This window comes from Lepeophtheirus salmonis, chromosome 5 (genome assembly GCF_016086655.4).
Source record: "Lepeophtheirus salmonis chromosome 5, UVic_Lsal_1.4, whole genome shotgun sequence".
Taxonomy (NCBI): domain Eukaryota; kingdom Metazoa; phylum Arthropoda; class Copepoda; order Siphonostomatoida; family Caligidae; genus Lepeophtheirus; species Lepeophtheirus salmonis.
Window position 1 is genome coordinate 42,157,517 of NC_052135.2, and position 23,173 is coordinate 42,180,689.

General features: G+C 29.6%; 1 protein-coding gene across 1 annotated transcript in view; it reads right to left on the reverse strand.

Annotated features, from left to right (window-relative positions):
• Nucleotides 1-22,418: 22,418 nt before the first annotated feature.
• LOC121117225 (hemicentin-1) overlaps nt 22,419-23,173 on the reverse strand; it is a 338,247-nt gene continuing 337,492 nt past the window's right edge. Inside the window, exon 17 of the mRNA XM_071888683.1 lies at nt 22,419-22,998. Within this exon, the coding sequence (XP_071744784.1) occupies nt 22,794-22,998 (205 nt within the window). The 3' untranslated portion in view covers nt 22,419-22,793. The remainder of the gene's footprint in view (nt 22,999-23,173) is intronic.

Consider the following 23,173-nt stretch of genomic DNA (forward strand, 5'->3'; position numbering starts at 1 on the left):
AAAGTATTGATTTTTTTATTTACTTATATACCTTGTATACATGTATATGTATATTTCAAAAAAGTTGGAAAATTATTCGTAAAGTTTTTACTAACATTTTTATAATCTTCTCCATTGCTTTTACATGTACTAGTTATATTTTCACATACACTTCTCTCAGGATCCAGAAATCCTTTGTTCCTAGGAAATCCCGCAATTCTTTATTTCACAATTATACGACCCCCAGCTCCACCAAAAATCAGCTTGTTCGTTTTTTGAGTTATTTTCTTAGCAGATCGGATCGGGTTACGGCATTAAAAGAAATGAGATCTACAGGCTCTAAAAAACAACCCGTGTAACATTAATGAATATTATATCAATGAGAATTGTGTATCTCAGGATAAAGCCAAAGCTATAAACCAGCTAACAAAATGAAGACCAAATAATGAACATTTGCACAAGGATGATATATTTAAAAAATTGTTTCTCAACCTCCCGCTCAATGACAATTTCCCAGGAAATGAAAAACCATATTGTCTGCTGATATATATGTTATATACCTATACCCTATACATATATATTTATGTATTACAAAATGATTTTTTATAACTCATCTTTTCGTCTTTTGTTTTTGTTTGGTACTCGAAGTTTAATAACCATATCAAAGCACAGCATATTTTCTTACAAGTTTTTGTATTCCTTAGAAATACGTTTCTGGCACCTTTTTTAGAGAATAAAAATATATATTATATATTATTTTGTATTTATGACGGAATTCTGACTTATGCAAAATATTAAAAACTACAGCTTTTATAATTTTCCATAAATAGTATTCACATGACATCATCATTTTGAGGGCATTAGTAAAGCCAAAGCTGACAACAAGAAGATAAGCCTTAGTCTCTTTTTTTATTATGGGAGAAAAGGATGATTACTTATTAATTATCTTATTTTTCCAGCAAAAATATATATTTTTTGGCCTGAAAAAAATAATATAGCATTTAAGTGTTAAGTATTAATTACTATTTGTCAGAACACATTTAATTTTGTTAACGTAGATGAGACCAGAGACCGTTGTGACCAGTCTATTTTTTTGAATATAAAATAAACTATATATAACGGTAGAATTGTATAATATATTACAGTTTATAGAGTACTATAGTACAACAGCTTTGGCTCAAAAATAATGAAAGAGTCTTTTTTTTCCTACAAAAATCCCAAACCTAAACCAATGACTTTGTAAAGGAGTTCGCACGCATTGTGAATTACTGTGTAAGGCTCTCCGTAAGGTGGCCAAGAAGCTCATTAATAGCAGTAAGAGCCTCTTCAAGAAGACAGGAAGTAGAGGACACAACAAGATGGTCAATTAAGACTTATTGACTGGTGTGACCTTTGAAATTGAAGCCTCGTCAACCAAAAGGCGATAAAAATGTTATGAAGAACTGTTTGGATGCCAACTACCCCAAGGAGGATTAATTTTGGCAACAAGACTCAGCATCTGGTCATAAGACCATAACAAATCCAAATTAATGTAAGGAAAACCTCACCAATTTTTGGCGTCTAAACTTGTGGTACCCCTCATCACCAGACTGCTCACCACTGGACTATGGAATATGGAGCTTCGTGGAGAATAAAGCCTTCAAAATCCCCCACCGCAATATTGATTCCTTGAAGTCATTTTATAAGTATTTTATAATTTGATATTACGACTTTCTCAGTACTCAAGTTTATTTACGCTGTATATATAGCACTGAGCCTCAAAGTAACGAACTAACTGGGTGGATATATTGTATTGGATATTTTGAGCCTAGTAAACCATGTAACTGCAAATTTTTTTCAATTGTGACAAAAACTCAATTTTTAACTATATATATGAATAAACGGGGGGGATGTACTATTGCAAAAAGAAAGGCATTTGAATCATCCTTAGACGTTGTTCATTTGAAAAGAGATAATACATTTTTTGAACCTCTTTCCTAATGATTACTTACTTTAATTATTAAATTTGTCTGCTTTGGGAAAAAAGTCATGAAATATTATATAAGCTAAAAAAAGTTTTCTTATTTTGTTTAAGTATTTTTCGTTGACAGTAAAATAATTTTTCAATTGTTTGGGGGGGGGGGGGGCAGTTGATTGAAAATCATTCTTTCATTATAACCAACACAAAAAACGTATAAAATTGATTATGATAGTAAATTATTCAAGCCTGTCAGAAATGTATTTACAACTTAACTCAATTCCACAAAATTTCACATTTTCAAAAAATATTTTAGGTTTTATATTTAGTTATAGTAGTACTTGACTTAATAATTGACTTCAATATTGTTTTTTTTTAAATATTAAACAAGAAAAGATCATTACGACTTTAATATAATTACATAAAAAATCAAGTCAATATCGAAGGAAAAAGGAGACCTTTTAGAAGCAAATAATTTCAATTGTTTACGTTATTATATATGAATTTTTTTTTCTGAACAAATTTATGCTTTAAAAAAATCAAGTCAATATCGGTGCAAAAAGAAGCCCTTTAGAACCAAATAATCTTTTGTAATAAAACTTTAATTATAATCATACTTCAAATAAATTCCTTTGTCATAAAAACAATTGAAAAACAGAAACATTATTTATTTTTTTAACCATAAACTATAGTCGTTTTTTACCTTTAAATTACGCTTAATCAAATTGACGGATCTCAAAATATAAGCCCACATTTGAAATCAAAATAAAATTCTGCACTTATAATTAAACTTTTTTGTATATTGTTGATTTTTTTCATATTTAAAAGTGGACTCAAACCTTCAAAAAGGTAAAAACACTAAAAAAATCAAATAGAAAACTCTAAAAACCAGATTTTATACGAAAAAAACTAATTTTTGATAAACTTTTCAAGTACAATTATAATTGCATAGGGAAATTCAAAGATCCCTAGATAATTTCCATTAGAAAAATATGAAATTAAACTCTTAATCTATCAAATATCTAATAGAATTTCAATTACTTATAACATTATTATGATCACAGTTACGATTGTAAGTTCATAATTTAAACTACTCCATTATAGTATTTGATAGCTATTTGTACAATTCGCTTACATAACTTACAATTTGTACATAGATAACATATATGAACATAAATGTATCATACGTTAGGGAAAACAATTTCAAAATATGTTTACTGTGATGAAATTTGATCTGAGCAAAAGTATTATTTGTTGACACTTTTAAAATATCTTATTACCTGGTATGCTCATTATGATGAGGCTGATACCCAATATTTTCTTAAATTTAGACAAAATTCAAAGTACATCCCTAAAATAAGACTTATACCAAGAAAGATAGAAAAGTTATAATATGTGTAACTTGCATTTATTAAAACTTTCATCCATTTTTTTTAATAAGTAGTTACTTAAAAAAATATATAATATATAGTGTTCTAATCATTGTATTTTATTTAAAATAAAATTTTATAAAATATATATATATTTAAGACATTCAAAAATCAAAAAATGTGTTTTATATTTATTTTTGTTTTTTTGTCACTCTTTCAAAATTTCATCGGTTATGTGCTTCAGGTAAATATTTATCTACTATATTCAATGAGATTATATAGATATGCTCCTTAGGTCCATACCCAGTACTAATATTGTTCTTGCTCTTATTTGTACGGTCCAGTCCAGCATTAAAACGAGTCCTATTGGTTTTTGAACCCATTCTTAAGACTGTCTGTCCGGTAGAACTGATTAAAAGAAGAAAAAAATACAGTTGATTGACGTCGTCAAAACGGAACGTAGCTGAACCGAGATTGAACTGCACGCAGCTTCATTCTTCAGTCCTAAATAAGGACTGACGAAACAGTACAAAGTAGCATAGACGGCTTGGCTTTTTGGGAAGAAATTTGGTATATCAACTTCACCCTAATATATATGTAACGGCAATGTGGAAATTCGTGTATTTTGCAAAATGCCCGTTAGAGCAGGCAATGTATAAAATGCCAGGGCAATCTATAAAATTTCAAATAGAGTAGTCATTTTACGTCCATTTACAGTGTCAGGTAAAATGATTTTGGGTAATTTGATTATTAAACAATTCATTGCAAGCAGTTTGATTATTAAACAATTCATTACAAGCAATTTGGTCATTGAGGATTTGATTATGATACAATTTCACTGAAAAAAATTGTCACAAGATACTCCATTTTATTTTGCAGGTGGACAGCTGGCCCCTAAGGGGGATCAAAACATATCGCCACTACTATCCTGAGCATCAAGGACCCCTTTCTAATATATTATATTACACCCCGGCCTATGTGTTACGTAATTGAATCCACAACGGGGATCAAAAATCTATCACCACTGCTATATTGAGTATCAAGGGCCCCTTCCAATATCCTATAATACATCCTGGCCCACGGGTTGTGCAACTGAGCCACTGGTACTAAAGTAGGATCATTACTCACCAATACCGCTTCTCTGAGCATCAAGGACTCCTTTTTATATCTTATAATACAATATCTTCGAAAAGATGATTTTTTTGAAATTTTACATTTGATGTTGAAAAATATTTTTTAAATAAGTTTTTTGTTTTTGTCTATTTTTAAGAAACTAATAAAATTTATATGAAATTTACAACCGCGTAGCTCGAATATTATTAAATAAGATTATTCAGTAAATTTTTATTAGATCATTACTTGTTGCTGTAGTCATCCTGATATACGCACATTTTATCATGTTAATTCAAATTGTTCACCTTTTTGGCTTAGATATTAATATTAAAAAACACCTGAACCCTCCTATTGCAGAGGAGCCGCATGACGGTCATTAACCACAACCAAAGGTGAACATACCTTTACAGAGCCTTCTAAGTATAATAGAAAAAAAGTTCAAGCCTTTGAGTTGTGTGAATAACGAGGGTTCTTGATGCTCAAGGAAACAGCGGCGGTTGATCAACTTTTTGGACTAGCAGGTCACTTACACCACCCATGGGCATGGGATGGGGTGTATTATAATATATTAGAAGCTGCCCTTGATGCTCAGGATAGTGATGGCGATGATTATGATCCTTTTAAGGAGCCAACTGCCCACCTGCATAACCTGTTGGCTAGCGCATACTTTGCAAAATAAAATGGAATATCTCGTGACACTTTCTTATCATAATTTAATTGTCTGAATACAATATAAATTTCAATGAAAATACACTACATTATCAAATTGCTTGAAATAAAATTGTATCATAATCAAATTGCTTGCATTTTAATTTTATCATAATCAAATTGCTTGCATTTTAATTTTATCATAATCAAATGGCTTGCAATTATTGTATCATAATCAAATTGTTTGTAATTAAATTATATCATAATCCAACCCTTATTGATGAAATTGCTTAAAATTAACTGTTTGATAATCAAATTATCCACAATCATTTGACCTCAGAATGTAAATCAAGGTTTCCAACTTTTTCCGGCTGGTGCCCTTTGGCTACGATATAAACTTCTAGCGCTTCCTCCCCCTCTAAACACATATATAAGCTTTTTTTTCAAAAATGAACAGAATGGGATGGGTAAATTTGGTGTAGGTTTCCAGAAAATAAGTATTATTTGCTTTAAAACATCATAATTTGTAAAACTGGTCTTCAGTGCAATTGGCTTGGTTTTTTTTTTTCAATCAAATGAAAAAGTTTAGAATTATCAAACGTGGGGATCTTCGTTTTCTTTTTTGTAAGTTTCAATCTGATATGGAGGAACTATTAATAAACATGAAAGTTCAATATTTTTCTTCGAAATATATAAGAGGGCTTAATTTCTCGGATGCAATAAAAACTGAGTATGAAGGGATAATAATATGAAGAATATGTTTTTAAAGAAAACTATTTAACTATAATAGAAAAATTAACAATACTCATATCCGAAAATATGGTTGGCAGCCTTAAAACTAATACATATACAAAATATATAGTAGACTTTTAGATGGGTTTGAATGTTGATAGGATCTGAAGTCCTCTTTGTTTCTGACTAAAAAGGAATTTAGAAATAATATTATTCATATGAATTGTTTTTTTTTGATACAATATTCAATTTTAAAATAATTCTTACATATGTTGTGAATTAGAGTCAGAATTAGAGTTGAACAAAGAATGAAAAAGTTTCATGAAGTTTCCGTCGATAGCCATGTAATTTCTGTGTGCAGTAGTAAGACTCTTCATCACTGAAGAGTCTGACTGACTGTCTGAAATTGAGATATTGTGCCTGGATCTTATTTACTTCTGCGATAACAGTATTAAATGATTTGTGAAGTCTACCCCTAAGATTTTTATGATACCAGAAGCTGTTTGTAGATTACACAAAGCACTGCAAGTACACCAGGCGCGGCTTTTCAAAAGACTGACGAAGCAAAGATGAATATCAATCATTGATGGTGCACCATCTATTGTACCACAAAAATGTTAGCAAGTGGGAGTATTTCTCTTGGAAAAAAATATCAATGATATTTAATGCCAACTCTCCTTTAGTATTTATCATAAATATCATTTCTTGGACTAACTTTTTATCTTTGACAAATACGAACATAGCAAGAAGTGCATATTAATTTCCTAGTAAAATTGACTAATCAAACTGTCAGCTAAATTATGTTGTAGCAAGTGTGTTGCACAAATTATCTTATGGGATTTACTTTATTCTTCATTGAGCTGAGTTATTTGTGAAAGGTATAGACGTCATTATTTCAGTCTGGTGACTTATGTACAATTGTGTACATAGTCTTTCTTACTGCCCAATCATGTATGCGATACCACATCTAGAAAATCAGCAAATATATGTTTTAGGAAACACGCAAACCGTTATTAGATTGTTGTGAAGTGTCAATACCATATTTCCAATAGTTTTTCGTGTCGTGTACTTTTCTAAAATCTGTAGACAAATAGGTTTTATGACTCTCAAGGACTTTTGGTAATAGTTAAACAAAAAAAAAAAAAAGAAGATTATTGTTGCAAAAAATATCAGCAGGTGTCTTTTTGCCTAATTTGAATAATTCATATTGTTTTTTGACTTACCATCATGCTTCTTATCAAGAAAACTTTTACGATACATTCAACTCTCTTTTAGACGGACTACAGATCGAGGTAGGGTGGCCATGCTTCTTTAGACAAAAACTATATTTCTATAGGTGGTAGGCATAGTATTACTTGGGGAAGATCCAATCATAGAGCTTAAGGAGAATTTCATAATCTTCTCCAAGAAATAAGAATGTCATATTCTGAGCTTCATTTTTGCTATCTTAAAATCTCAAAAGATTGTTTTGACTCTCTCCTCTGATTTGTATATTAATTGAGTATATATGATTCAGTATTTGAATAAAGACAAATAACTAGAGGTGAATATTTCTATCTTCCAGGTTGCCCCTCTTCTTTTTCTAGGGGGATATTCGAGCTTACCAAGTAGTCATATAACAATAGCTGAAAGACTAGCCTTGACCTTCAGATATTTGGCATCTGGAAGTTCACAAGTTTGAAAAAACTCAAATCTTAATCTACCTCACTAATAAGTTTCCTTCCGTATCACAAATACATCTAGTATAAAATCATTTTATCGTAGTTATAAAATGTTACTGAAATAATTAAAATATTTTTTTTTCTTTCAATCAGGTAGTAGAAAAGGATTTGGCTGAAACACCTTGTTTTTCATTTAATCTAAAAATATCATTTGTGCATATCATGGACAAATTTGTTCAATTTTGGAGCTTGTTGAACACTGCAATCACATAGTCTGTTTTGTCCACTTCATCTTCCCTGCAGCTGCAATTGTCAACATTTCGAGTCAGTGACGCACTATAGATCTATATTGTTGAAGGGACATTGGGAATGGACTAGGATTATTAATTATGTTTATAAATGTTTCTGTTCAGGGAGCCTCATCCTCTTTATCCCACAGTAATCCTTTCCAAAGGATCCCTCCTGTCTACGTCTTTTCTTTTCAGTGAAGATGCCATTCGTATCAAATGAGTAATTCTATTTAATGCTCCTGGTACTCCTTTATACAGTCATGCGCATAATTATTGTTGCACCACATTTTTACTTAGATACTCTATTATTATAATAATATAAAAAAACACGATAAGATAAAAAAATAATAATAAAAATATTTATTGATACATAATTATTATCTAAACTCTGTCTACTTTGACCAACAGAAAAATTTATACCTTTTATTTTGGAGGCAATAATTTAAAAAAAATACAGGGCAAAAGTATTGCCACCCCTTTGATTCATAGTCAACAGTATAACCTTTAATTCTGTTAAGTTCAACTAATCCTTTCTTATAATTTACAATTAAATTCAAATAAGCTGTAAAAGGAATAATTTATCACTCTTCAATACTAAATGACTCGAGTTCTCGGATATTATTGGGGTTTCTTGCATGAACCCGTTTTTTTAACTCACCCCAATGATTTTCAATAGGATTGAGGTCTGAATTGAACAAAGGCTAGTCCAAAACCCTAATCTTACTCCTTTAAAGCCACGAAGATACAAAATTGCTGGAATGCTTTGGGTCATTGCCCTGTTTGAATAACATCTTACGACTAAGGGCTAAGCTTTTTGTGGAGGATTTCAAATTTTCCTCTAAAATATTGATATAATCCTCTTTGTTCATTTTTACATTCACTCCGACAAACCTTCCAGTACCTTTGGAAGAAAAACAGACCCAAAGCATGATTGATCCACCATCATTCTTTACTGTATGTATCATGTTACGAGGAGAGAAGGTCTCTCCAGATTTCCTCAAACGAACTAAGTTGAGCTGTGACACAAAAACTCGATTTTTGTTTTAAGACAATACAGTTGACTAGATGGTCATATCCATCTCCAAGTGCTCTGTGGCAAACTTTAATTTTAATCTAAGGTGTTGAGGTTTGAGTAATAGTGTCTTTCTTGGACGTCTACATTCTACATATCGTTCTTCTTAAAACAACAATCCCATTCTTTTCTTAATCACCTTGGTATTTGTTCTGGGGTTAATTTTGACTTCTCTGACCACTTTTCTTTATAAGTGAGGAGGTAGTTTTGATGGTTGACCAGTTCTTTTATGATTACAACTTCTTCATATTCTCCCTATTTCTTAATTATATTACGTACAGTTGATTTAAGAACATCCAATTTCTTGGAAATCGATGTGTATCTACTGTCTTGCTTACAAAATTGAATAATATTCTCTCTGACTTGAAGATAATGTTCTTTAGTCTTGGCCATACTAGACAATACTGAGGGAGGATTTAAAGTACTCAGATTAAAGAAGCCCTTAACTCTCATGATTTTCTTGTTTGAGTAAAATCATATTAAAAGTGATATTCTAGCCTCGGATGAAAAAAGTACAACAAAATTAAGAACTGACCATGAAAATAACGGAAACTTTTGAGGGTGCCAATACTTAAGCGCCTACTAGTATCTAAATAAGCCTATAAATCTTGACGAAAAGCTATCAAATAACATCCTTTAGTAATTTTTAATAAGTAGAGATTGTTTCAGCCCAATATATAACTTGGATTATTAAAATATCGTAGGAAAAACAAAAAAATATATGGGCTGCTAATACATATGCGTATGACTACATTTTATGATATTTCTTATGGTGTCATGGTTATTCGTCTTTGGATACTTTATAAATTTGTGTCCTGTCATGCAGTTGTATTTTGTCACTTAAACAATTTACGTTATTATTATCTGATTTAGTAAGCCCATCTTTAGATACGCCTAAATGTAATACAACATAGCGACATATGTTTTCTGTTGTTAAATACGTTAAGAGATTTTTTATAAATTACATTTAAATACAAGGAAGCGAATATTTTCAACTATTTATGAATCCAGGAATTACTGCAACATTGAGACAACGGAAATGATGCAACTGTTTGTGGCCACCCTAAGATTACGTATTAAAAACGAATGGATTTCCTCAACCAACTTTTGAGATAATGACGTACGGGAGAGTGATTAAGATATATTCGAAATAAATATTGTTTCCCACTTCCCTTCATTGCTTAATTGGAAAAGATTGAATTATGAAAATATAAATTTTCTCTATAACATTATCATCTACGGAAATAATAATAAAATATGACGTATGACTGAGATTTCGGTCATACATATGTCAAAATATGACGTATGGCGAACCACTTTTGTCCTATATATATATAAACTTTAATAATAATTGTATTCACGCTATATCCTTTTGATGTAAATGTATATTTGCCATCCTTTGAGCAGTATCTTTCACTGAACATACATATCTATAAAAATATTAGATATTAACAGCAAGTATTATTAAGAAGCATAAGAAATGATGCAAATACATCAAAACGACTCTGCATCATTATTTATGCTTCATGATTAGCGGACAATGACTCATATCTAGAATTGTAAATTAAATGTGCTTTCCGTATGTAAATAAAAAAACGACAAATATTATTGTAACACTCACAATGTGAAGAAAGTTTGAGAGGAGAGCAGTTTAGCTGTCATGGCGTTTTATTAGATTAGCTATACGTAGCTATTAGAGTATGGAAATATACTCTAATCTCTTTCTGTATCCAGGAATTACTTTGATATCGATCCTCAATTCTACTCGGAGTCAAAAAAAAAATTACACCTATAATTCCCTAACAAATCATCAGTCATACTCACCGTCTTTCATATACACACGCACTCGTATTGACACTTTAAATTTATATGCTGTCTCCCAAAGAATGAAAAATAATGATACATGGAATGATGGAAAATAAAAAAAACACTCTTCAAATTACTAACTTCAAAAAATATCACACAGTCGAAAACGCTTAGAATTTATATCTTTACTCAATCTTTCTATAGCTATGTCGTTTTATTATGGTAAAAACATGAAACAGTTGCAACAGGGCGTATTTCTTTTGTCGCAAAAAGACAACACAATTGTGTATAAGGACAAATCTTTTTTCTTTTTTTTTGAGATATTAGATAAAAAAGGATTTGGAGGAATAAAAGTTGTGTCTTCGAGAAAACATATTTTTGTAATAATGTCACTTTCCAAAGTTTTTGTTGTAACTTATATATAAATAAATTTGCCATCAGTTTATGTTATTTATTGAGGGGAAATTGGACAAAGGAGTCAAATACAATAAGTGTTACTATCGTCTTTGTATAGTATAAATATTTTTAGCAAAGAAATGTGTATGCAAATATATTTTTAGATTCAATCAATAACAGACAAATGTTGATATGCTTTATTAAATTTTTGGATTGTTTATATCAAACAAACTTCGATTAATAGTTCCAAAAAACTGTCGCTATTTTTCCCACATAAAAACGTTTATTTCATATTCAGTATTCATATTCAAGCTAACACTATTGTTTTTCATTATATATATAAATGCAGATATACTATAATCTCTACAAAAACAGTTCTTTACTCCTACCAATTGAAATAAGCTTAAAGGTCAAATTAATTTGTTAATTGTTATAGTTTTACTTACACCTATACCAGTGGAGATTAAGATTTAAGAAAAAAATATATTCCAGAATAAACATTTTTATTTTTAGGCATTGTTTTTGAACTTATCATACAATGAGGAAAGTTTTTATCTATATTCTTGAAAAACTATTCTTGTCATATATCTCCTATTTTTAATTCTTTGAATTAAACTTTATACAACTTTTGGTCAGGTAAAGCCTCATCTTTAAAACGTATTGGTGTGTGTTTATCTAAAGTATCAAATCCGCCTTTATATAAGTTTCTTTCAAGCTGAAATCTACCTACATAAATACAGAGATTTCATGTACTCATGGTACCTTTACGAAAATGTAGGTACATAAATATACAAAGAACAATGATATGGATGACTGATTTACATCTGACTTTTTTTGTTTAATGAAGTCTGATTGATCTTAATCACGGTAAAGAAATACACGCAAATGAGTACTAATCAAATGTTCTAGGTATTGTATATAGAACAAGAGAGTAACTCTACAAAAGTAATTGTGTATAAATGTACTCGGAAAACTTGCGATATTGATAACGATCAATAGCTTTTAACTAAACGTATATATTTCTTCATAGGTGGTACAAGTAATTTAAACAGAAAACTTTTTTATTGGGAGACGTTTGATAAACACTTGATGAATGGTTGTAAATATTTCTATCAAAATAAATGTGTACGTGAATATATTTTTGTGTTTCTGGCCAGACATCAATAGAATTGAAAGTGAATAGAAAACTCCTTTTACAATGTATGTAAGTATATATTTTTTGAATACATTTACATATGGACAATGGAGCGTTTTAAAAATGTCACAGATTGCACAATTAATCAATTGAAAATTACAACATTTTGAAGATATATCAAATTTTTTTAAGCTACCCAATGGTTTTTTCTACCATGTTAGAAAAAAAGATCACTCATGCCATTTTTGGTCATTGTACTGATACTTTAAAAATAAAAAGAGGTAAAAAGCTTAGGTCAAAATTGGCTTTTTTTCAGACGTCTTGAACCATTTTAGTTTGAAAGCACTGGACAAATATTGTAATCTTATTACTGCATAGGTATTAATTTACGAACAAAAATTCATTATTCGGTACATAATAGCTTTAAAATTGAGGTGTCTCAGAATTACCATATTGATTTAAAATGGTTTTTCGATGCCTCACAAGAGGATAGATAGACTATAAAACAGTCAATAATTTTTTTATCCCAGCAACAAGACACTCTATTAGTGATATATAGGTATATGTAATTATTAAACAAATTGAACAATTTCAAAATAGAATATGAAGGAAACCTCATATAATAATTTGAAAATGAAAATAAAGGTAACCTGCTGTTCATGAATTGACTTGATGTCAAATAATAATAGTAATATTTAAATAAGGCGGGTTTATTTATGAAAATGAACAGAATCAATTCTAGCCCAACTTTTATAATGCCGACAAATTTTAAAAGTATTTTGGCGAAGGAAAAAATTGGACACAAAACAAACCATCCCTTACCCCCGTAAAATACTTTTTCAACTATGAAATCTTGCTTAACCGATTTTTACATTAATAAGGAAAATTTTCATGTATGTTGTCATTATTTGCACGCATTAAATAACTTGAAGCAATAACTTAAGGATATTTTAAATTCAGAAAGTATAGTTGTAATGTCAAAATAAATTTTCTTCCCTTATGTGATTTATAAGAATATAACCCTGAATTTTCATATTAAAGAAAAATAAATAGTTTTTGCACCGACCCTTGTATCTGATCAATATATTTCAGAGCTTAATTCATAATTTTATTGTAAGAGGCTGAATAAATATAAATGTATCATTCTAGAGTATCAAAATTAAATGTACTCAAAGTTTGACAACCGATAATAAAACTTTTTATGAAATAACAAATTAAATTAAATAGTAATTTCGTAGATTTAAAAAAAAATATTACTGAAGGGTATTAAACTTTCATGTAAATACCATAAGGAATGTTAAAAATACTCCTTATGTATATTTTAGATATTTTTGGATTGATAGGGGACTTTAAATTCATTTCTCAGAGGGAATCCAGATTAACTATGGATGGAGTAGGTCTACATTGTACTTAAATAGGCTATCAGAAATCCTCTTTCATGCGATAATACAATGAATTCTGACATATTTATCATTCGAAGTAAATCGCTAAATATTGACAATGTTATACAATATAACTTGAAGACACTTGTATGAAGAGCTAAAAGGAATTCTAAGCTTACATATCTGCTCATTCACGGTCCAAAAGACGGACTTAGCTTCGCTAGAGAAGATTTTTATAATGTGGGTAACCTTATGAAGCCCATAGAGGCTGACCAATGTATGTTGTAAATGGTGAAGTTTGCATCTGTATTGTTCCCTATCATATTTTTTAATATTTGATTTTAAGATTGGGAATTTAATGAACAAAAGATATTAGAAGAAATATGACGAAAAAAAAGAAAGATTTTTTAAATTTACGAATTATCTACTCACTCTTACAAACAGGGTTGTTTCAGGTGTAAAAGAAGTTGTAATTTGAGACATTTTTGTTAAGTAATACACAAAATATTTTTTTTTTGTTATGTTGCATAGTTGCAAAAAAAGTATTTAAGCTGAAATAGATATATTATTAAGTACATTTAAAATGAATTTGTTCAAATTACATTATACAATACAGGTGTGTGCGTCTAAAACTGAACACTACTTTAAATTTTACTCCATGTACATATTCGTGATTTTATTGAGTTGAAATCGGTTTATACTTCGAGGCAAGGTCTTGACTAGTTATAAAGAAAACTCCTGCAAACTCTGAATAGTAACAGTGAAACAACCTCCGATAATATGGAGAGACGTCGAGTCGCAATTTTGGAACTTTCCGCGCAGGGAAAAACTCCCACTGAAATTGCCAAGGTTCTGAACTGCAGCCGAACCACCGTTTACAGTGGATGGTGACGTGGTGCATGTGGGTAAGGAACGGCAATTCACCAACCTTCAGGTCCTGGCAGTTGTTACGCCCGACGGTTAGAAATGTGATCTCATCTTCTTGGAGGACCACGAGAGGCTGAACTCCGAGACGTACTGCCAATACTTGAAGGACAAAGTGTTCCCTCGGGCCAAGGCTACTTACGGGACAGGTGGTTGTAGCAACAAGACGGTGCCAGCTGCCACACTAGCAAATTTACCCCAGAGTTCCTTCAGATCGAAACTGATTGTTCGCCACTTGACTTAGCAGTGGTTGGACGTTTAAAGGGGATGCTGTCGGGAGTCCAATACAAGTCCAAGGACCAGCTGAAGTCTACCTTCAAGAATGCCTGAGCCAATCTCGACCAGAGATTTATCGCCAAGTCATGCATCAAGTTCCGGTCCAGGCTGGAGTTGGTAGTGGAGAACATTGGCGGCCATATTGAATAGACATGTGTCTAAGACTCTCATCTTTCATGTTAAATAAATTCATTCGTCGACCACTTTAAAAATTACAGAATTATTTAACTATTTTAAAAATTTCAGTGTTCAGTTATGACGCACACACATGTATATACATAAACTAAATTCCTTATTTTGAGAATTAAATAAGAACATTGTGCACTGATGCTGTAATTGCATTTTTGGTTGATTTGATTAAAATATAATATGATATATACTTTAGTGTGGTTCATAAATTTATTATTTTAGATATGCTGGAAAGAAATATTCCAAAAGTGTTTCTTTTGTGAAAAAATAAGAAATATAAAGTTTAAACACATTGACCAATGCTAAGATTTCGGGCACATCACATTTGAAGTTTATGAATTTCATAACTTTTTAGGATAAGATAATGTTTTCCCTAGAAATTGGCATATAAGTCAAAATAGGGTAATTTATAATAAACTTCATAATCATTCAAAAGGTTTCGTCCTAAAAGTAGTATATCTTATAAACACTTTTTAAAATGGTTTTTTCAAATTTAAACAAGTATATATTTTTATTAAACATTCAAAGAATCGATCGTATAACGTTTGCCACGAGTAGCACATATTATTAGAACAAAAAATGTGCGGGCTATATGCAATACAGCGATACTTTAGTTATCATTCTTGTATCTAAACTTATCATTCGTGGAGTAAACTTCTACAACCTTCTCTGTATTTATCTAAAATAGTGAATTTTACTTGATTTTAACCGATATTGAATATATTTTTAGTAGGGATCTATCTTTAAATAAAATTATGAAATTTAGAAACTTCAAAGGCGACGAACAAACTTTAAACATGGATCAATATGTCTCAAGTTTTTATATTTTATCATTTTTTATCTAAAAAAAAACATTTTTGGACTATATTTACTCAACATTTTGAGAAAATAAAAATTTAAGAACCACTCTAATATACATCAATAAATATATTTTATATCAAGTCTAGACATTTTTGTCATTACAATTTTTCTATTAATATTTAAGGTTCACAAATAATTACATATAAGATTTATGTTTGTTGTACATGGAGTTTGTAGATAATTTCAAAGAGAACAGAAAGCAGAGAGCTCTCATCTGAATGTATGTACGTACATACACTGTGGTAGTGTCTAATCCTATTTAAATCCTTGTTTTAGTAGAAGACAAGTAGAATCTACAGAACGAAGTTAAAAAAACAAACAATGTATATAATATAGAAGATTACATCTTTAATTCCTATTTTTATATACAATATTTCTCTATATTTGTTCCAAGATAAACCAAAGACTTTATCTGCCAAAATCTTAGTCATAGCTTTCGAAAAGGAGAGAGAGAGCGAGACAAGAAAATATTCTTTTCTGATAGAATCATTTAAAAAAAGGATTGGGAGGAAATAAATTATTGATAACGTATTGATAGTTTTTTTATAAAATATGAACAACCAATATGTAAAAATAAAATATACCAAAAATGACATAGTAGCCTTGACGATTTGAATAGGATAGGAGCCGTTATGAGAAAAAGTATCTTACAAGAACATAGGCCGGAATGACTCTGATGTTCCTATTCAATTATACACTGACTGTAACAAGAATTGCTATTAATAACTATGGTTGCAAAAAATATGACTTTACACGAGCATAAAACTTTTTCTAGTTGGTAACCTGAGTAATGCTTTTTATTTTAGAAAGCTGTTATCATTATTTTTTTATTCTTGATGATAGAACATCTCAGTATAATGTAATAACTATTGCATAAAAAAAAAAAGAAGAATAACACTGAGGATTTATTTGAGTCTTCGGGGGTCTCGGATTAGAATTATGAATCGATATCATTGTAATTCCTACCTATGTTCTTTCAAAATATGGAGTTGAATTTGATAAAATTTACTTCATCTCATAACTACTTGCAGCTAATTTAATATAACGCTATGACAGTTATAAGTTACTCTCCACCAATACATTCTACAAATAATCAGGATGAAATTTGATTTTTACAGCATAGTGGCAGGTTATATTTTCTACAGCTCTATGAAAAAGACTCCCAACAAATTCCCAGTGTAACTCTCAGTTTTTCGTGAGCACAGCCACTAGTGACTAATATGTAGTGTTGTAAATCCTCGGTCATTTTTACCGGGTCCGTTTTTTAGAGTTGGTAATCTGAAGAATATATTTTCTATTACTGTTCAGTTGTCAGTATTATTAAATTTGTGAATAGTGAACATCATTTCTTAATTTATTAGATTCAAAATCTGATTTTACATTCGAATGTGATCATTAAAGATGTAGCGTAACCCTGAGCTTTTGTTACTGAGTTATAATTTTAACTCCTTGTTGGACTCAAAGTAGAATGTGGGATTGACATGGGAGTCGACAAAGTAACATATGTACTTGCTTATTTACTTTTCCCCTTCATCCCTTGTCAGAGATGAACTCCTCCAAAACATTCTTCAAATTATCAGGGTAATTATTTTGATTTTTGGTTTCTTTTTGTTTAATATTCTCAATATATAAACGATTTTTATCACTGTGAAATTTAGATATTATTTCTTCTTGAGTGATGAGTTCATTAGTTGAATCATAAGTTCGCGCCCAGGTGATTCCTAGAGAAAAAAATATACTTTATGTATATAGATTTCACCAAAAAAATTCCTAGTTAAATGGAGTAAATGTAATACTATAGTTTTTACTTATACTTAATCAGTCTAACTCCATTGAACCAATTAAAGGAACATTAAAAAAAGAAAGAAAAAAAGAACAATGATATTAGCTTGAGAAAAAAAAAAAAAACACCTTCAGATTACCACAAGGGAAAAAAATCTTACATTTGATAATGTCATATTCTACACAACTCTATATATGTAGATACATATGATCAGTGGTCCTATGTACACATAATATTGGCTAAATTGTGTTAAGTGAAAAAAAAAAATGTTGTCAGGAGCAAAATATGAATTCTTTTTTTAATTATTTCTCCTTATTTGAAACATTCTAAAGTATCATCAAGCAAGAAACACTAGAGTGTATTGTCTCCAAATATGTTGTTTCTCAAAGATATCATATTGTTTAGACATTCTCTTAGGCGTGGTTTTACGTTCACCGCAGTTTAAACAATATTCACATCCCTAAGGATAACTGATCCTATATATGTACTTTTTATGTATCCATGTTCTTTTTTTGAAAAGGATCGTACTATGTACATGTAAATACATAAATATTCCATTTCGTAGAAATGAAATATTTGCTTTTTATATAGCTCAATTTCAGTAAATTAAGTCTCTTGATAGTAACTCGAAATGTGTATTTTTTTCTTCTAAAAGTTTATGTATTTAATATCACTAACAAAAAATTGTATAAATATTCAAATTTATGTATATTATATTCATTTCATTTCGCTTCTTTTACTCTTTTCTTCCGTGCGATAAAACGAACTCAATAAAGAAAACAGTGTATAAATTTGAAAAATGTGAAACATTTGGGTATTTAGAAAATGTTATAGCTAATATGATAAACTATCTGTTAATTGAACTACAAAAATGATTTTGTAAATTTTATGCGTCTAAATGTGTAGTGAGTTAACGGAGCAGCCAAGAATGTTAAAGATAGTTTAGTACTTTTATGAATTTCAATTTCCCCCCATTATGGCCTTTTCAATAAAGTCCATCAACTTCTAATTCTTTCTGTAGAAAGATACTTTTTTCTAAGTTAAGTGAAACTTGTGAACACATACAAATGATTACTGAAAATAATTTATAGATAGGAATTGACGATAATATTACATTTGCCAGGATCGTAGTTAGCTCCAAACGATTTTTATTAAAATTAGGATTTAACAGTCTGATTTAAAAGTTAATATGTTTGACCACAACGGATTTAGTTCAACATCAATATTGATTTTATTACAAGATCTTCTAAAGACACATAAGTTTTTGAAAACGAAAGATTAATTATTCATGCTTCAAATAAGTTCTTTTAATCTCATAATAGATCAAAATCAAAAAGTTGTTCATCCAAGAACAAAATATAAAATATTTTTTTTTACCTTCGTTTTACTTTTTCTCAAGTATTGGGTAATCCCTCTCAAAATATAATTCTGGACTTAAAAGTAACTTTTTAATATAAATAATATTGGAAGCTATGCATATAGTTGTAAAATATATGACTTTAGACGAGCGTAATACTTTTTTCTAGGCGGCAATCTGAGCAGTGTTTTTTTTACTTTCCAAAACAGTTATCATTATTCTTTTATTCTTAAAAGAGCATATGTAAATATAAAGTAATAACTAGTGTGTTTTATTTTAATCATATAGATTTGATTAAATTTTAATTTTTTAAAGAACTTATTTTTTTCTAATTTTGTGAAGTGAATATCCTCAAAATTGAGAACAATTTATAATTGACAAATTTAAACAAATTAGAGAGAAGAAGAAAATCCTTGTATGTTATTAATATCCAGAGTTTAAAAAAAAATGAAATTTGAAGATGGCTCTCTTTTTGTAATTGTTACTTATTCATATTTTTTATTTGTCAAAGTTGTTAAGATTACTTTTGAAGAGAAATAATCTAAATTTAAAGTAATCACTAATGAGGAAGAGTAACACTGAGGATTTGATGCAGACTTATAAGTGTTAGTCCTTGTGGGTCAAACCTGGGGTAATTGCTTCCTATTTTCTTGAAAGATTAGAAGTGGGATTTGTATTTTCACCAACATAGCTCATGGCAATTGACCTAATAAAAAGTTATTCCAATTAAGCTGCCCTCCCTCAAACATTATTCCAATTGTCAAGTTTTCCAGAGTTGAGTCTCGGTTTCTTTTTTTAATTTAGCGTACCGGCAGGTGATATTTTCTACAACTCGAGCTAGGATGTAGGAGGAGAAGAAGGAGGGGTAAGGATTTTTGAAATTGCGAATACAGCTATTGTGTACGTACTCTAAAAGAAACATGGGAAAGGGTGATGTAGAAATGATAAAAACCTGTACATGGCCCTTGAATTTTTAAATAATGTTTCAGTTTATTATATGATTACAGCGGGCATTGATAAAATAAAATAAAATGGACTTTTGAGAAGAACAATTCTATGAAGTAATCTCTCAAAATCGTAGCAGACAATCTTTTTCACGGTTATGAAAAAAATCAAATAGATTTGTTTTCATTATTATTTTTACAGGGATGTCAAATATAAATTTGAAAAGAAAAGAAAATTTCATCACGTTTGAATCCATAAATAATTGGTATTTAGGCTTAAACTCCATATGATTCTAAATGCAAAAATGTCATAAATACCAGTACTTCTAAAGTGGGCTAGTTACTTGTTTTTTTCTCTAATGAATACATGAAATAAATCGTTTGTGTAATAAACTCTACCACCCTTCCCTTAATTGCCCAAACAAAAGGTAGAAAAAAAGAAGAAAAAAAGAGTGCTCATCCATGGAATAGAGCATTCCTTGGATAAAGTCATACATAGTACATTAACCAATCTCTATTAAGCTAACACCATATCTAGACTAGCTAAATAATCATTTTCCAGAATGATTATATTATACAAATACATACACATTTTATAACCAGAAATAAACAAATATTTGGCATAATTGTTGTAGAATAGAAATTATGTACAATTGCAAATAAAGTAAGCCTATAATACTTTTTTCTTATAATATAAGTGCGTGAGCATTAACTGACTTAAATCTGTTTAATTTTATGCAAAAAAATATTTCATCTGCATAAATAAATATACACTTGAAATTTTATACATTGCAATGGATCTATTTATACAATAAATATATAAATATAGTTACATAATCCAGAATTCAAGTCTCATAGACTTAATAAGTAAGGTCGGAGATTGAGGGTAATATTAGGGATTTTCATGCTTCAAGTTTATTTTTCGAGTACTTGAACGAAAAAAACATAAAAAAAATGAGCGACCCTTTCGCACCTAGACGACAATAGTCTTCAATAAATTCAATATTGCTTACTGAGCTTGTTTTTAGACCCAATTTTAATTTACTGTCTTTGTTTGATAGCTGAGATTTCAAACTACATTTGACAATTATTCCCCATAAGTGAGTTTTGAATATTTTTTAAGCTTCTGAATATGATCATTTTTCCACATTTGAAAAAAAAACAAAAAACTCTATATCTCCTCATTTTTATTTTATTTTTTGAAAAAAATCATGTATAAATCAAATATATGTTTTTAAGCATTGAGAAATGAATGTTTAGTTCGTTATGAGCTTTAACTTTGTTATGAAGGGTGTTTTGTTGTCAATGTATCAACTTGTAAATGATCATTTCTTTCTGGGTAATATCTTTTGTTGTGCTGATGATATTTAAAAATATATTAAACATACTTGACAAAAAAAACAAAAAAAAAAGTAAAATATATTTTCAAATTAATAGTGCTCTTACAACAACTATACAATAAACTCGGACGAAATTTATGTATTGTGCAAGAAAAGATAAATACAATAGAACTTGTGTTGTATATATGGTTTGTTCTGTACCTTAATGTCAACTAAATTATAGAAGTTGCTTCCAAATTTATCGTTTGTAAAATTTTTCACTAATTTATTAGAGAAATTAGTAAAAATATTTGATTGTTTATACTCAATTACTATTGCTTTTATAGAATAATATGATCTAGAATAGTATTTCACATCCATATATTAAATATGAATGTCTGTGCATGTTTGTCCTTCAATCACGGACAGAACCAATCGATGGATTTTCATAAAATTTTTCAAGTAGGTTCTTCAGGCGTATTTTGGATATTAGAAGGGGTCTTTGAACCTAAGGGAAGCGGCGGTAGAAGAATTTAACCTGCCCCATGGACCATTAGCTCATATACACAACCCGTAGGAAACAAGGAAAAAAACAAGTGACGTTATTAGTTAAGGTACCACAAATGTAAAATCTCACAAGCAAATAAATTTTGGTCCAAAAAATTTTCATTAGCTCGTTTTTTCATTTAAAAAAAAAAAAATCAATGAACGGAAATAAATAAAAGAATGAGTAGCTGAGCGGAAATTTTTCTCAAAAGAACTAATGAACGGAAAAATTGTAAATGTGTCCAAGCTTGTTGATAAGTGAGTATTTTCTCACTTTCAAATTAATTTAATTTATCTTCTGGAAATTCTTTTGTGAAGCAATTTACAAGTTTCCCTTAGGTAATGGCATGAACCCCACTTTTTTTCTAGTGCTCTTTTCTTTTTATATATATATGTAATTGTTTTAAAAATATATAGATAAAAAAGCCACCCAAGAACCATTCAAGAAAAAAGAAAAAAGAGACAGACTATTCAAGGGGGTTCTTTACAAAGAAAAATAAACCAAAACAATGGATGCATGTAAAATTCTTGTATACAATCTAACAATGACCACAATAAATAAATATTCTCATAAGTGAAAAAGTTATTTTTTTATTATATAGATATATTATATATTGATAAACATTTTAAAAATTACATATAATATAAATAATCTTAATATTGGTAATATTATAACAATTTATTTTTGTCAAATAATACAAAGAAATTAGGAAACTCTAAAAAAATAATAATATAATTCTCGTTGGTATACAATTGCTCATTGATGTACGCGTATGTAGCTATATAATTAAATCCTTTATGTTACTGGTTTTTCTTGTTGAAAGTATGGAATGGTTGAGTAGGACCTACTTATCCATATATAGGTAAAACCAATAAGTAGGTAGATACCTAAATACGCATCAAAGTGTATTCCAAATAAAAACACTTAACTCACTCCAATTCTTTTTTGACTTGACCTTTCCAACATAAAAACACAGAGAACAAATTTGTTTATTTCTTATATAAAAAATGATGTTGAGTAAAAAGGGAAAAATGTTTTCTTCATAATATTATTTAGACAGAGCTCTCCGTGTTGTTATCCTCAACAATTGTTACTTTCTTTTTGGTATTGGATGGAGTTATATGGGGAAGAGTCTGTGTTTGGACCTGTGCAGATGCGGTGTTTGATCCACTTGATGATCCTGGATGATGATGGTGGTGATGATGATGGAAAGAGGGGTCCGCTCGCCGGTCACATGTATGATAGGAGCTAGGATAACTGTGTAATAACAAAAATAAAGCCGAAATTAATAACATATTTAATATATATGATATTTCATTGTGTTGGGACCAGTCCAAGGCCTAATTTTTATTCAGTTTGGTCATAAGTGTTTTTTTAGACTGATATAGATTGAGATATTAGTCAAAACTGCGTTTGAAACCGTGAAATTGAA